The sequence below is a fragment of the Cebidichthys violaceus genome, unplaced genomic scaffold (assembly GCF_023349555.1).
Source record: "Cebidichthys violaceus isolate CVI_PGR_0920_01 unplaced genomic scaffold, fCebVio1.0.p SCAF_45, whole genome shotgun sequence".
Classification (NCBI taxonomy): Eukaryota; Metazoa; Chordata; class Actinopteri; order Perciformes; family Stichaeidae; genus Cebidichthys; species Cebidichthys violaceus.
Window position 1 is genome coordinate 364,253 of NW_027176650.1, and position 15,748 is coordinate 380,000.

The 15,748-nt window shown below is 39.8% G+C and overlaps 1 protein-coding gene across 3 annotated transcripts in view; it reads right to left on the reverse strand.

Annotated features, from left to right (window-relative positions):
* Positions 1-896: 896 nt before the first annotated feature.
* Positions 897-15,748, reverse strand: part of LOC137886729 (cGMP-dependent protein kinase 1-like) — a 38,988-nt gene continuing 24,136 nt past the window's right edge. For 2 of the 3 annotated variants that reach the window (XM_068729321.1, XM_068729320.1), the window contains exons 4-18: positions 15,375-15,480; positions 14,940-15,003; positions 13,761-13,838; positions 13,589-13,683; positions 13,143-13,208; positions 12,552-12,626; positions 8,481-8,577; positions 6,909-7,048; positions 6,327-6,416; positions 5,898-6,039; positions 5,090-5,253; positions 4,885-5,007; positions 4,733-4,795; positions 4,551-4,617; positions 897-4,084 (exon numbers count right to left, since the gene is read on the reverse strand). In XM_068729321.1, coding sequence (XP_068585422.1) covers positions 3,986-4,084; positions 4,551-4,617; positions 4,733-4,795; positions 4,885-5,007; positions 5,090-5,253; positions 5,898-6,039; positions 6,327-6,416; positions 6,909-7,048; positions 8,481-8,577; positions 12,552-12,626; positions 13,143-13,208; positions 13,589-13,683; positions 13,761-13,838; positions 14,940-15,003; positions 15,375-15,480 — 1,469 coding nt within the window. In that variant the 3' untranslated portion in view covers positions 897-3,985. Of the gene's footprint in view, positions 4,085-4,550; positions 4,618-4,732; positions 4,796-4,884; positions 5,008-5,089; positions 5,254-5,897; positions 6,040-6,326; positions 6,417-6,908; positions 7,049-8,480; positions 8,578-8,748; positions 9,385-12,551; positions 12,627-13,142; positions 13,209-13,588; positions 13,684-13,760; positions 13,839-14,939; positions 15,004-15,374; positions 15,481-15,748 lie in introns of those variants that run through there. The other variant, XM_068729322.1, reaches the window with a different exon arrangement.

A 15,748-nucleotide genomic window follows, 5' to 3' on the forward strand; every position in this document is an offset into this window, starting at 1 on the left:
ATGAAAACACACTGAAAGAGTTAAAGTTCTGAGATTAAAACGATGTAGTAGAAACCTGTCAATCACTGTGTAGCCCCGCCCCTAAATCATCCCCTGCTTTCTGGTGTGTTTGACTCTAAATGGAGCATAATGTACTAAATGAACATCATGCTGTATTGAAGAAGACTGTAAACTAGAGATTGAGACCATAAACTCATGTTTACAATGTTTACTGAGGGAATAAATCAAGAGAGAAGTAGAGTCATTCTAGACTAGACTTCTATACAACCAGAGGAGTCGCCCCCTGGTGGACACTAGAGAGAATGCAGCTCACTGACGTTACATTTAATTTTATTTATTTGACCTAAATAACTCCTGGAGATGAAGAATATGAACGAGGTTTACATTCTAAAGAGACGTATTTCGTGATGAAACTAACTGAGCTAATTTATTAAAGTACTTCATACTTTTTAAAAATGATTCAGTAAACATTAGTTTGTGTTGATTGATGGGAGCTTAACAGAGTAAATATTATGATATAGTAATTCATTTCTGCTTATTTTGTAATGTATGTAAGCCGATACACTTGTTTGTTAAAACACAACGTTACATTAATCATATCCTTCTTTAGTTTAGTTTTTAGTCAGAACAACACTCACCACAGCCTCGTAGAACAGCGCCCCCACCGGGTTCATCAGCATGCGTTAAAAATCCTTCAAAATAAAAGCCACAGAAAAGGGTCTTCACTGCGCTGCTCGGTGAGGTAGGTTAGCGGTTCGAGTCCCGTGTGAGCTGTGGAGAGTAACTCAAGCATGATAGAGACGGTTCGTTCAGGTAAAGTCCGGCACATTTTGAAATAAGATATAATGATTTAAAAATGTTCAAACGATATGAAATAAACCCACTTCTTCTTCTCATTTATTTTAACAGCCTTTATTCTTCAAACAGATTAAAACTGTTTTGTTCCTTTTAACAGTCATGCCCATAAAGCTTTTTAGAACAGAGACTGAACGTTACTTCAGCTACCATGGCAGCCTCTGTAATAATAATAACAACAATAAAAATAATAACAACAATAATCATAATCAAAATAACAATAATAATAACTACAAACAGCGGAGACATCATAAAATACTATATTCCCACTATATACAAATAAATCAGTGATACTTCATCACAATCTCATAACCACAAGATATCACTAAGAATCAATAAGAACATTCATATTTCTCCTTCTGGTCCAAACAGCTGAACATTAAAGTAAACTGGTCTGTGGTGGGGTTAAGTTACAATTATTACTTCTCTCTAAATCAAGATATTTTATGTATTTGTGCTTTTTTACATTAAACAAATTAGATATTTGGTGTAAATCAGTGAGATTTAGAGATGTTGGTTGTTGGTAGCCTGGTGTCTTGTTGTTGAACAAGACACCAGGCTAGCTGTTTCCACCTGCTTCCAGTCTTTATGTTAAGCTAGGCTAACATCTCACTCTCACAAACAAAAAGACTGATTTCCTAAAACGTCTATCGATCCCTGTTTGACCTCTGGTGGTGAAAACTGAACTCTTTCATGCAGAGCTCACGGACGTTAACTCGTCGTCTCACAACAGATTCAGACTGCGAATACAAAAGTTAATAATACGATCAGCTGCTTCTACAAAAGGCCACAGAATATAAATACAAATCAAAAATAAATAGATGAATCACTTTTAAACTCTTTGTTTGTGGAAGAAACACAAACCTCAAAGACTTCACGTCTACTTCAACTCAACAGTGTGAAGGTACTTCCTGCTTCAGAGCTCAGATAAACTCACTGTGTTGTGTCTTTAACTGTACTTTGAACATGTTTAGTTAATACTTATGTTAAAGTTCTCTAGGGAGACATTCTGGTGTACGACAGGGATTATTATTATTATATTATTATCTAATAGTGGATCAACTTTCGTCACGTTGGTTGAAGAAATATGTTGAGTTTTAGATTGAAAGTTAATTGTTGAAGTTAGAAACTGTGAACAGAATCAGAGCGACCTCTTGTTCATGTTGGCTTTAAAAATGAGTTTGACAGTTTATTCATAAAGTAAAACAATTCAACGACAACATCAGAGAACGATCCACAAACAGCTTGTTAGCCTGAGGATTCAGAGGTCTGGAACCAGGTCTACAAGTACATTGTAAGCTTTAGAAACAGGACTCTTCGTCACCTTGAAACAAACAGCTGATAAGAAATTGAACCAAGTCGTGCATGCGTCTGTGAGAAAAGGAGTGTTTGTGCATGTGTGCAAAAAAATGATGTAGGAAGTCTTGGAAATATGTACAAAATATCTATTCTCATGCTATGATCCAAAGATTCACACCATAAAGAAGGATAGAAAGGAAAGTTTAAAAGTAGAAATGTTCGTTTCACCTTCGTCGTCCACTGAGGACAACCACAGCTGCTACATCCAACACCATTTGTCTCTCTGTCTTTGGATTTGAAATTTTCCGAAAATGAAATGAGAAGTGAAGGCATCACGGTGACCTCTGGTTTTGCCTTTTTCAGTCTCAAGTCTTTGCTCCTGCGTTTGGGTTTCGTCTCCAGTCGACTGTCAGAGAGCCAAACCTGGGTTCATAGGGTCAGAAAAGCCCCTTCCAGAACCGCCTCCAGACTTCAACACAAATGGCAGATATCATCGGATAGGCAGGAGATCTTCATCTAAGGGGTAAAAGTTCAAGTGTCAGCCAATCAAGGACACTTGGCAGGAGCAGGGGCTTCCCATTGGCTGCAGAATAACAGGGTGTCTGAAGGGACGACCATGTTGGATCTTCTGTTTCCAGATTTATCTACTAGGTAGATTGAGTCCACATCCATCAATGTTTCCCAACTTCTTCTCCCCAGATTCACAGAAACCTTGATATTCAAGCCTTGTCTGTTTTCTCTGGTGAGCACTTTGTGAAAAAAGTTCCCCCTTAACTCCCTTAAGATTGACCAGCTTCAGCCTCTGGTGGCTTCACTGACGGGTTATGAGCAGCAGGTTTCAGGCGGTCATCACAAAATCAACGTCCGAGTTATCTCAAGTGTTGCAGCAATACATGGGACATAAAGCAAAGGCCGGTGCTGTTTTACCGACTGCTGATGGGGGGACGATACCCAAAAGTTCAGCCACAGCCGAACAAGGAATCCGGGTTGATCTGGATTCATAATCCTCTTGAGTCGCTCTATACAAATAGCAGAAATGTCTTTTCACATTTGTCTTTACAGCGTGATTATGTTCCAGAGTTCTGAGTGCTCTCTAGAACCTGAAGGAGCTGGGATGACTTCCCCAGGTCGGGAAAGTTAAGAACATGCGTGTACACGTTTGCCAAAAAAAGAAGGCCCACATATGCATTGCTCTAAGACTTCTAAAGATTTAAAGACTTGATAAAGAATTGTCTTGCAGCAATATAAGGGACAAAACACTGCTGATGGATAAGCATACCCAAGGGTATACCCATATGGGCATACCCAAAGTTCAGATGTAGGAATCAGGGTTGTTCCAGGTCCAAGAAACACCCCGAGGCAACGCATTTTCTGCCCCATGGGCACTTTTCTGTGGATGGAGTAGCTTTGATCCAGAGTTCTGACGACTCTCTAGAACCAGGAGGATGACTTACTCGGGTCATAACAGAATTCATGCTTGTACCCCTTTGAACCAGGTACGTGTCACTTGTTCTCAAACCTTTTTTACTAGTCTGAGAGACTTGAGACCAGTTTGATCAGCGAGAAGCCTCCAGTCCATTTCCATCTGCTGCCTTCTTCACGCTCAGTAAACAAATCATGTGAGGACACAATGTGGCAACAAATCATTGGGAGTTTGATTCCCACAACGCTTTAAAAACAAGTCACAGAAAGCTGCTTCAGGTGAAAACGTCCTCCAAACGGCACACAAAGCTCGTCTTCAATCGACCTGGTGAGAAGTTGTTGTCTTCGTCTGAGATTTGGACCTCACCGCCAGCCGTAAAGTGTCAGAACTTTTGGGTATCAAGCTGGACTAAAAGTCGTAATCCCATCCGGAGTTGTCGTCCGGTGGCGGCTCGTCTGTGTCTTCGGGGAAATTGTCGAAGTTACTGGTGTCGATCGGAGAGGAAACCTGGACAGAACAACACAGAGTTAAACACCTTCAACAACCTGCAGACCTCTTAGAATTTCAGGCTGGTTAAATGATCTTATATATACCATCAGAGAATTTATATAGAAGTATGTGACATGCAACAAATACCCCCAGTTGAATCACGTTAATGGTTAGCAGCATAACTACTGGGCCACCAGGAGTCCTGAAGTAATTTGCTGGATACGCCAAAAACAGAACTCTTGGTTGGAGTTTCTGTATATATATACACCTGCTGTGTTCATATATGAACACAGCAGGTGTTCATATATGAGGGGGGAATCGTAACCCCTGTCTTCAAATATGACTTTCAATTTACCAGAAATATCACAAAACATAATATGAATGAAGTTTTTTAAAATCTGTATCACCTTTATTGTTGCCTTGTTATGATTCAGAACATTTACTGAGCCCTGATTGGTCTAACATGAATTCTACTTCCACTCACGTCAGGTGTGATGGGCGGAGTCAGAGTTCCTTTCCTCAGGCCCTCCCAGTTAAAACCTTCAAACCACCTGAACACAGAGAGACGGGTTAGTTTTTTTTATCCTGTATTTAGACGCACACACTGAACAGAAAACATGTGAGAGATGAAACAGCCAATCAGGTGTCAGCTTCCTGTCCACTCACTTGTGCTTCTGGATGTCTTTGACTCCGTTTTTCAGGTTCCCAAGTCTCTCTGAGGGATTATCTCTGGTGACACAGGATTTATTTTGAAATAAGAACAATGAACTTTGACTGTACAGTTAATGTGAGCTGCTCAGTTGAACAGCACCCTCTACCTGCAGAGCTTCTTGATGAGGTTGGCGGCGTTCTTGGTGATCTTCTTGGGGAACTCGATCATGTCGATGCCTCTCAGGATGACGTTGTAGGTTTTCATTGGATCTGGACCTGAAAACGGGGGACTGGAGACACATAGAGACACCGAATAAACATGAGTTTGATTCTACTGAGCTTCACTGTCTCCACTCTTGTCTTTGTCCTCACCTGCCGGTCAGCAGCTCGTACATCAGGATCCCCAGAGACCAGTAGTCTGCTGAGACATCGTGACCTTTGTTGAGGATGATCTCTGGAGCTACGTACTCAGGCGTCCCGCAGAACGTCCACGTTTTCTTACAGAAACCGATCTTCTTGGCAAAACCGAAGTCCACCTAGAAAAAGACTAAAATGATTGAACACGTCTCTTAACATTTGTATCATTTTATTTTTTTGATAGTGTGAATTGGCTCCTGCCGGTTCCTGTACAGCATCTCAAGCTGGAAACTCTTTTAAAATATGAGGATGAACTCTTAATATTTCTGGTGACGTCTCTGACTTTTTTCCTCACCATCCGGACAAAATCTCCACTTGTACGCAAGAAATATAAAAAATCCAAAAGGTTGATTTCCAATAAATCTCGTGATCCCGTTCCTGCTTTGCAAAAAATACACGTTTCTGAAAAAAGATTTCAAACTTGACTGAATTTAACTTGTTTGTCAACCTCTCATAAACATGTATAAATTCAGTACACTTGAGCATGTATGCTGCTGTGATATCACATGATGATACTAAAAGTTATAAGACTTTCAAAAGAACATGTGAAATTAATTTTGAATCTTTCAACACTTTCTTTATTTTCTACAATATGGAGCTTTTTTATTGAAGATTGTGTTCTTTTAATTTCAGAGCATGACTTACTGATTTCACTTTACATTTTGTAAAGGTTGTATTTGCTTTACTTGTGCTCAAACTGTTTGCTGATTCCTACCAGATGTCAAACATTGAAAATATATTTCATGCATAAATATTGAATTACCAGCTTGGCGTATCCTCGGCTGTCCAGGATGAGATTCTCAGGCTTCAGGTCTCTGTATATGATGCCTTTGGCATGCAGGTAGGCGAAGGCTTCGACCACACAGGCTGTGTAGAACCTGGTGGTCGAATCTTCAAAAGAACCCCTGAAAAACAAGTTAAACAAGAATTACTGTCAAAACCCAGTTAGTTAGTTTATAAAGACATAAAACAGATTCTGAGCAGCTGACACCTGAGAAATGACCCTCAACAAATAACCAACTATCAAAATTGCTGTTAATAAATCTATAAATTAATTTTCATCTAATCGACTAAAACACTCGTTTCAGCACTTTTGGATTTTATTCTGCGTCAAAAAATAAACCATTTATAAACGTTTGAGAAGAGTGACACTTCTTCATCAGTACACGTGTTGAATAAAGGAAGTGTGTACCTGTCTCTCAGTATCGTCCACAGCTCTCCTCCCAGACAGGCCTCCATCAGCATGTACAGATATTTACTGTCTTTAAACGTCCGGTACAACCTGAACACAAACAACACAGCTTCATCAGAACCTTTCAAAATAAATCAAAAACATCCATCTCTCTGTTTGAGAAAGCTCTTATTTTATTTATGTTTTCACGTTTCTTCTTTTAACAGTGAGATTCGTTCTGATTCCATATGTTTTATATTCTTCTTCTGCTGCTTTAATGTAAATCATTAAAAGAGCTAACCAAAAACAAACATCAATAAAAAGCAACATTGTTTTTAGTTCATGGACAATAAAGTTTTAGTGAACTCTATTATATTTATATTTTATTTTTAAACCAAAACCAAACAATATTTCTTTTCCAGTGAAGCTTTTATGTATTTTTTATTTTTTTTTTAATAGTGACACAATTCTGCACATAACACCAAACAAAGATTTGTCAATAAAGCTTTTATTTTGAAAGCCAGGACTTAAAGCAACACTTTTTTAGAATCAATGACTTTCATATGAAACGATTGCAGTGATGATGATGATGATTGTACTGACCTGACAATGAAGTCGGAGTGCGCCTCGGTCATGATGTGTTTCTCAGAGCGGATGTGTTCCTGTTGTCTCGTGTCGACGATGTGACGCTTCTTCAGGATCTTCATGGCGAAAGTCTTCGCCTCCTCGTTCTTCAGCTGCACCTGAAGACAAACACACGTCCAGTCGGTTAGAAACAACACACATTTCAATCTGTATCTAACAAGTATTGTGTCCCAACCTAACTAAGTAGTTTTGTTGTCTCAACCTAACTAAGTAGTTTTGTTGTCTCAACCTAACTTTTTTTAAATTCTAGTTTTAACGAGTATTGGTCTTGGGTTTGAATCTTGACTCTTATCTGTGAGTTTGAACCTCATGCAGAACACATATGAAGGACAAACAGCTGTGCTGTAAATACAACATGACACAATCCTCTATTTCTGGACACCACTCAGCCATCTGCTGGTTAGCTTAGCTTAGCATAAAGACTGGAAACGGGGGGAAATAGCTAGCCTGGCCACTGCTCTGAAGCTGGCTGTGATGGGAAATATCATCAGCAGTCTGGAAGTCAGAGGTCAGTGTTTTCCTCGGAGCAGAGTTACATTCTGACTCGTCCACTAAAAATATCTCCAAAGGGATGATGGGAGATCCTGAGCGGGGATTCCTTCCTGTTTTTGGGCAAACCCTCTGCAGGGTTTCCCCTCAGACCTTCAGTACCCGAAAACCTCCTGCTGCTGCAGAGACGCCACGAGTCAGAGCAGCAACCGCTGCATCACACCTTCCTCTGTCTCCATCCACCTCACTACTAATGAACAATTAATATAATCTAATGAATATAAATACAATGAAAACAAAGGAAGCTTCTGATCTGAGAAGAATTAGATTTAATAAACTGAACTCATGGATTAAACCCCGACTCTGAATCACATGATGACTGGTTTCCAGTTACCAGCATTGATACTCCACTGGAAAGTTACTGCAAATAGCACACACACACACACACGCACGCACACACACGCGCGCGCACACACACACACACACACACACACACACACACACACACACACACACACACACACACACACACACACACACACTCATAAATCATATCCAACTAGACTCAAACTGGTCTTTAACTTTGTCTGAAGCTTCTTGATCTGAAGTTAGTTTTTAAATCATCCAACACCAACAGCTAGTTTTAAAGAATTAAAGTGGCTTCAAAGTAACCTGAAATGATCTTTTACTGGTGAAAGTGGTTTCAAACTCGAGTGAAACGTCCTGCTAAGAAGTCTTTTCTGTGGCGCCGCATTAAAATGAAAATCATAAATCCTGAATTTACAATAGAGAATAAAAATCTCTCTTTTACATAATCTCACATTCTCTAATCTCACGTTTTCTAATCTCACGTTCTCTAATCTCACATTCTCTAATCTCACGTTCTATAATCTCACGTTTTATAATCTCACGTTCTCTAATCTCACGTTTTATAATGTCACGTTCTCTAATCTCACATTCTCTAATCTCACGTTTTCTAATCTCACGTTCTCTAATCTCACATTCTATAATCTCACGTTCTATAATAGAACCTGATCGTACCAGCTCGACGCGCCCAAAGCCTCCGACTCCGAGTGTGTCGATGATGTTGAAGTCCTTCAGCTTCAGACTGGAGAAGAAGGCGTTCTCCGCCTCGTACCTGCAGACACAGAAACAACACAGGGAGGCCTTCACTGACCACAGGAAAGCAGAGTTTTAAACACGTTGGGTGCATTTTTGTAAAAGATGTTCGAGCAGCCAAGCTTCAGAGGTGAACGTTTGGAATCTAAAATTCATCCGACCTTCCTTTAATAAGGTGTTGGAACTGTACCTGCAGCATTTGACGACGTGGAAGAACGGGAACTTCTTGGAGGTTTGGATGGAGAAGGAGGTGATGAGGGGGGAGGAAGAGGAGGAAGAAGAAGAGGAGGAAGAGTATGGAGCTCTCTGCTGCCTCGCTGGGAGGAGAAGCAGCTCTCTCATCTCTACAAAGAGTTTATTTACGAGTATCGATAAGAAAAACACTCATTCTTCTCTTCTATGAAGAGTCTGTGATGGCAGAAAAAGGTGGATTTCAATCCACCAGATGGTCTTCAAGGTCTAGTCCTTCATTCTGCAGACAAAAACAAATCCTTCAAAGTTTTAGGACGAAGTTTCTCGGTGAAAGTACAAAAGGATTTCAGTCATCAGGAGAACATTCAGTCTGTAAGAGAGCGTCTCCAAAGAAGAGCTCCACTCCAGGTTCACATGGTGAGGGTCGGGCTGCTGGTGTCGACAGAGATCCCAGGTTCTGGTCTGGTGGGACCGGTGAGGTTGCCAGATCTTCCTGATCCGAGCAGGACGCCGTCAGAGTCCAGATGACGTCATCAGACCTTCTTTGAAGTCTTGATAGATTTTGGACGGTACTCTTCGTCTAAAACTCTTCAGATCCAGACTGCAGGTCTGTGGGCGTCTGATTTGGATGGAGTCCAACTGAGCGCGCTCCAACTGACACTACGACTGAGGGAAGCCTCCGAGAGGTTCGTCCTTTAATGTCAAAAAGGGAGGGGGGACCAGGTCTGCTCCGAGTCCTACAGGGTGTAACGAGACGCCGCCGGTATTTTTAGCTTGAAGGAAACATTGCTCAGAGGTTCCTCACTGAAGGACAGACTGTCCCGAGGACAGAGGACAGAGGACACAAAGTCTTCAGGAGGTTCTTCAGGAGGTGTAACGTCAACGGATCGAGTTTAATGCTCGTGGTCGTTTGTTCTATCATCAATTCTTTGAGGATCATTTATTGTTATTATGTAACTCATGGAAGCACAAGGAGCTTCAGTTGTAGCTCATTTTCAATACAACAAAACGAAACAAAAGCAGCAGAACATTCCACATGATGAATGTAAACAGCAGATAAAATGGCCGACATCGTCACATTAAGAACTCAGCATGAAGAACTCTGACTGTGTTTTGAGCACCAAGCATCATTATGCAAACACAGAGTCCTCCTCTGGTCCCACCAGAGTCCTGATCTCTGTCCTGATGTCCACCCGTCAGGTGTAACTTAATCCTGGACCACGATGGATCCAGGTCTCTGTGAAGACGTGAGCTTAACAGTCACCGACCTATCTTCTGCTTTCATACATCTTATTTTTTCTGCGACCGGGCTTCAGACAGCCAGGAGCATGCTGGGTAGTAGAGTAGCCTGAGCTCTTAGCTAGGTTAGCTTAGCATCCATCTGGGCTCTTCTCTCTGGGGCAGTTTGGTGGTGTTTGGTCTAGCAGGTCTGGTTGGTTGGTCGGCTGCTCTTTATCCCCTCTCTTTCTTTTCAGATGTTGATGAATATATTTGGTTGTCAGTGATAAACTGCAAATACAGACCAAAATGTAGCAAGATTCAAGTACCAGACAGGATCCTTTCAGACCTGCAGGAGGTCCAGAAACGTAGCACCTCGTTCACTCACATGAACCAGATCCAGGATCCACATAGCTGAGACACCAGCTGGTGAACATAACGGAGCATTTAGCAGCTAAAGAGACACATATTCCCCTCAGGATTTGGAGGTGGAGACCAAAAACTGATTATTATATGTTGTGTTTACAGTCTGTTCTGCTGCCAAAATGCAATCAAATCAACTTAATCAGTTTAATTCAGGTGGTTTTAGTTTCCTAAATGTTCAGATGATAAATGCTCATTTATTGCTTTTGTGAGAGAATCTTTGGTTGTTTTTGACACCAACAGATTTCCTCTTTAGTTGTTTATGTGGGAGAAAACACAATAACATATGTGTGTGTGTGTGTGTGTGTGTGTGTGTGTGTGTGTGTGTGTGTGTGTGTGTGTGTGTATTTCCTGGAAACCGACTCTGTGGGATCAGGTTTCTGCAGAAACAGTAGCGACACATAAACGCTCTAAAAATAGTTTATTATAGAGTGAAAGAGATTAACTGAAGGTTCAAATCCCTCCAACCTTCAACTTGCTGAAGTGTCTTTGAGCAAAACACTGAATCCTACAACACCTCAGACTGTGAACTATATTATTATGATATTGTATTATATATATATATATATATATACATATATAAACTTGAAGCATGAAAAGCATTGACGATAAATATTAGTGAGTGAAGACAACTTATTTTTATAGTAAATATAGTTTTTAAACTTAGATAATAATACTAATACAAATCTGTGGTTGACTGTTACCATAGCAACCTTTTCTGATTGACAGCAGGTCACCTGGTGTGTGTGTGTGTGTGTGTGTGTGTGTGTGTGTGTGTGTGTGTGTTGTATTGAATCTATACCATAAGAGGAGATGACTGTGTTCAAACTCACTCTGTCACATGTCACATGATGCAGGACAAAACGTCTTGTGTTACTAGTGTGTGTGTGTGTACTATAGTGCACTATATATATATATAAATATATATATATATAATAGTGTATAGCTTATATATATATATATATATATATAATAGTGTATAGCTTATATATATATATATATATATATATATAAAATAGTGTATAGCTTTTATATATGATGATTTTAATGTAAAGTGTCTTTGAGTACTATGAAAAGCGCTCGATAAATAAAATGTATTATTATTATTATTATTATTATTATTAATATATTTAAAGCCCAAACCAGAATGGATCATAAAAAGTTGTTTTAGTTGTTTGTACACGGACATGAAAACAGGAACGTCAACATGAGAGTTAAATGATCTTCTACATTAAACATGAAAGTGTGTCTTTAGAATATATATATTATATATTTGTATATGAAACCTGATTTAAGGTTTGTGTTGTTTTTCATTGTTTCTTTGTACTTTGAACATTTTAAACCACACAGCTCTTTTATTGTAATTGTCTTCTATTCTATATGTATGTATGTTTTATGATTTCTGTACTACTTTTATTTTGACTATGTTTATAATACACATTAAAGTAAACGGCTTCACTTTGTTGAGATTGTTTTGTCTCCACAGAATCAGCTGATCCTGTAACGTTCAGTGTCAGGTATTATTATTATTAATATTATTATTATTATTATGAGCTCTTCTTACATCATCAGCTCAGAGGATCGAGTTACTGAACAGGAAACAAAACTGCTTTAAGTCTTTAGTCGTTTATCAAAATCAACCTGCAAAGAATGAAAACATCTGAAGAATATCTTCTTCATTAAATATCAGAAAATGAAAAAGTCTCAAACTGGTTGTTAAATATGATGCAACATAAAGTTATTGTTTTAACCTTCAACGATTAGACGACATCTTTTATTTAATTATAACAATAAATTAACTGAATACAAACAAAGATCTGATGTTTCATCACATTTAAACATACGTTTAATACGTTTAATTTGTTTAATATGTTAAAGAAGTTTAATTTGTTTAATATGTTTAGTAAGTTTAATAAGTTTAATACGTTTAAGACATTTATTATGTTTAATATGTTTAATTTGTTTTGTATGTTTATTTTAGTTGATATGGACATCACAGTAGCATTAGAATTGTAACACATTTATGCGCAAGGACCAGATGCTCTGTGTTAAGTGTTTGTAGCGAAACGCTAACCTGTCCACAGGTGTTTAATAAGTTGAATACGTTTAATATGAATATATTTAATATGAATATATTAAATATGAATATATTTAACATACTTGGCTTTAGCTTCAGCGTCCTCGTATCCTTTATTGGAAACGTCGTCCAGTCCTCCAATCAGATGCTTGAACGAGCTGATGAGGAAAAAACAACAATTGATGAGTTCATCAATAACTCAGACTCATTAAATCTCAGAGATGAAATATAACATGAATACAATTAAATATGACAATTTATTCACAGTGTTGCATTGTGGGTCAGCAGTGTGCAACAACAACACGCTCTAAAATAATAATAATAATAATAATTGTGTGTAGTGAGAGCAGAAGACCAGCAGAGGGCAGCAGAGCAGCAGCTTCAATAAACAGATTAAGATCATATTTATTAAAACATCAATAATTAAATTATAATTATTATTCATTAATGTGTTGATCACTTTAATTACTTTATATTCTGCTGCTAGTTTAAGCTTAAATAATAGTTCATCATTTATTAGTTGATTCATAATCTGAAGATGAAAAGTTACTAAAGCTCTCAGATAAATGTCGTAAAAACTACTGAAGTCCAGGAAAAATAAGAAACACTGAGAAGTTCATCAACAACAAAAACAAAAATAATAATAAAAATGTGTGTGTGTGTGTGTGTCTTACTCTCGGTCGATGACCAGGCAGGTGACGGCTTCAGCAGCGATGACGTTTGCTGTTCTCACATCTTCACTGTGGAAACAACACACACACACACACACACACACACACACACACACACACTGTTAACAGCGATCACTTTTTTTAGAAGGTAAAGGTTCAGTTTTAGAAGGTAATGGTTCAGTTTTAGAAGGTAAAGGTTCAGTTTTAGAAGGTAATGGTTCAGATATAGAAGGTAAAGGTTCAGTTTTAGAAGGTAATGGTTCAGGTTCAGAAGGTAAAGGTTCAGGTTTAGAAGGTAGAGGTTCAGGTTTAGAAGGTAAAGGTTCAGGTTTAGAAGGTAAAAGTTCAGGTTTAGAAGGTAAATGTTCAGGTTCAGAAGGTAAAGGTTCAGGTTTAGAAGGTAACGGTTCAGGTTTAGAAGATAAAAGGTTCCAGTCACATGATCTTACCCCTGCAGGGCTTTCTCTCCAAACCAGTTTCCCCTGGTGAGCTCTCTGAGGTGTGTTGGCTCCTGATTGGCTGAATCCTCCTGGGTCACGTTCACCTGACAGAAGGTGTGATTAACAGACGATCAGGACGAGTCGGCTGATCAATACAATAATCAATAAAGGGAGGCTTTACCTTTCCCTTGCTGATGATGAAGAAGGTGTCTCCTCTGGCTCCCTGTCTGATGATGAACTCTCCGTCTTCATAATGGGTCTGAACACAGAAGAAGAGTTACAGTGATGTGGTGTCTGATGGTTTAAAGCTGTCTGGTGGTTTATAGGTGTCTGGTGATCTAAAGGTGTCTGGTGATCTAAAGGTGTCTGGTGGTCTAAAGGTGTCTGGTGGTTTAAAGGTGTCTGGTGATCTAAAGGTGTCTGGTGATCTAAAGGTGTCTGGTGGTCTAAAGGTGTCTGGTGATCTAAAGGTGTCTGGTGATCTAAAGGTGTCTGATGGTTTAAAGCTGTCTGGTGATCTAAAGGTGTCTGATGGTTTAAAGCTGTCTGGTGGTTTAAAGGTGTCTGGTGATCTAAAGGTGTCTGGTGATCTAAAGCTGTCTGGTGGTCTAAAGCGGTCTGGTGGTCTAAAGGTGTCTGGTGGTTTAAAGGTGTCTGGTGGTTTAAAGGTGTCTGGTGATCTAAAGGTGTCTGGTGGTCTAAAGGTGTCTGGTGATCTAAAGCTGTCTGGTGGTCTAAAGCTGTCTGGTTGTTTAAAGGTGTCTGGTGATCTAAAGCTGTCTGGTGGTCTAAAGGTGTCTGGTGGTCTAAAGGTGTCTGGTGGTCTAAAGGTGTCTGGTGATTTAAAGGTGTCTGGTGGTCTAAAGGTGTCTGGTGGTTTAAAGGTGTCTGGTGTTCTAAAGGTGTCTGGTGGTCTAAAGGTGTCTGGTGGTTTAAAGGTGTCTGGTGATCTAAAGGTGTCTGGTGGTTTAATATGTCTGGTGGTTTAAAGGTGTCTGGTGGTCTAAAGGTGTCTGGTGGTTTAAAGGTGTCTGGTGTTCTAAAGGTGTCTGGTGGTCTAAAGGTGTCTGGTGGTTTAAAGGTGTCTGGTGATCTAAAGGTGTCTGGTGGTTTAAAGGTGTCTGGTGGTTTAAAGGTGTCTGGTGGTCTAAAGGTGTCTGGTGGTTTAAAGGTGTCTGGTGGTCTAAAGGTGTCTGGTGGTCTAAAGGTGTCTGGTGGTCTAAAGGTGTCTGGTGATTTAAAGGTGTCTGGTGGTCTAAAGGTGTCTGGTGGTTTAAAGGTGTCTGGTGGTGTAAAGGTGTCTGGTGGTGTAAAGGTGTCTGGTGATCTAAAGGTGTCCGGTGGTTTCAAGGTGTCTCACCTCCTCCATGACGTCAGCCAGTTTACTGAGAGTCTCCTCTGGAAGACCCTGGAAGGTGGGAACACTGCAGAGAAAGAGAGAAAGGGGCGGTGTCAGTCTCTTAAAGTAGCGGGGTTAGTGTCTTAAAGGGACAGTGTCAGTCTCTTAAAGGGGCGGAGTTAGTCTCTTAAAGAGGTGGTGTTAGTCTCTTAAAGGGGCGGTGTTAGTCTCTTAAAGGGGCGGAGTTAGTCTCTTAAAGAGGTGGTGTTAGTCTCTTAAAGGGGCGGTGTTAGTCTCTTAAAGGGGCGGTATTAGTCTCTTAAAGGGGCGGTGTTAGTCTCTTAAAGAGGTGGTAATAGTCTCTTAAAGGGACAGTATCAGTCTCTTAAAGGGGTGGTGTTAGTCTCTTAAAGGGGTGGGGCTGTGGAGAAACCCATGTGACAGAGTTGGGATCACCTCTTGAGGAAGTCCATGTACTCGGCGTGTTTGATGAGTCCAGTTCTCATCATGATGGTCTGGAAACACTGACGGTCGATCGCCCACAGCTTCACCTGGATCAGAGCTGAAACATATAATATTACAAATATATTTATGTTTTAATATCAATATATCAATATAAAACCGCCACTTTAAGAGACTAACACCGCCTCTTTAAGACTAAAACCGCCACTTTAAGTGACTAACACTGCCCCTTTAAGAGACTAACACCGCCCCTTTAAGAGACTAACACTGCCCCTTTAAGGGACTAAAACCGCCACTTTAAGAGACTAACACCGCCCCTTTAAGAGACTAACACCGCCCCTTTAAGAGACTAACACCGCCTCTTTATG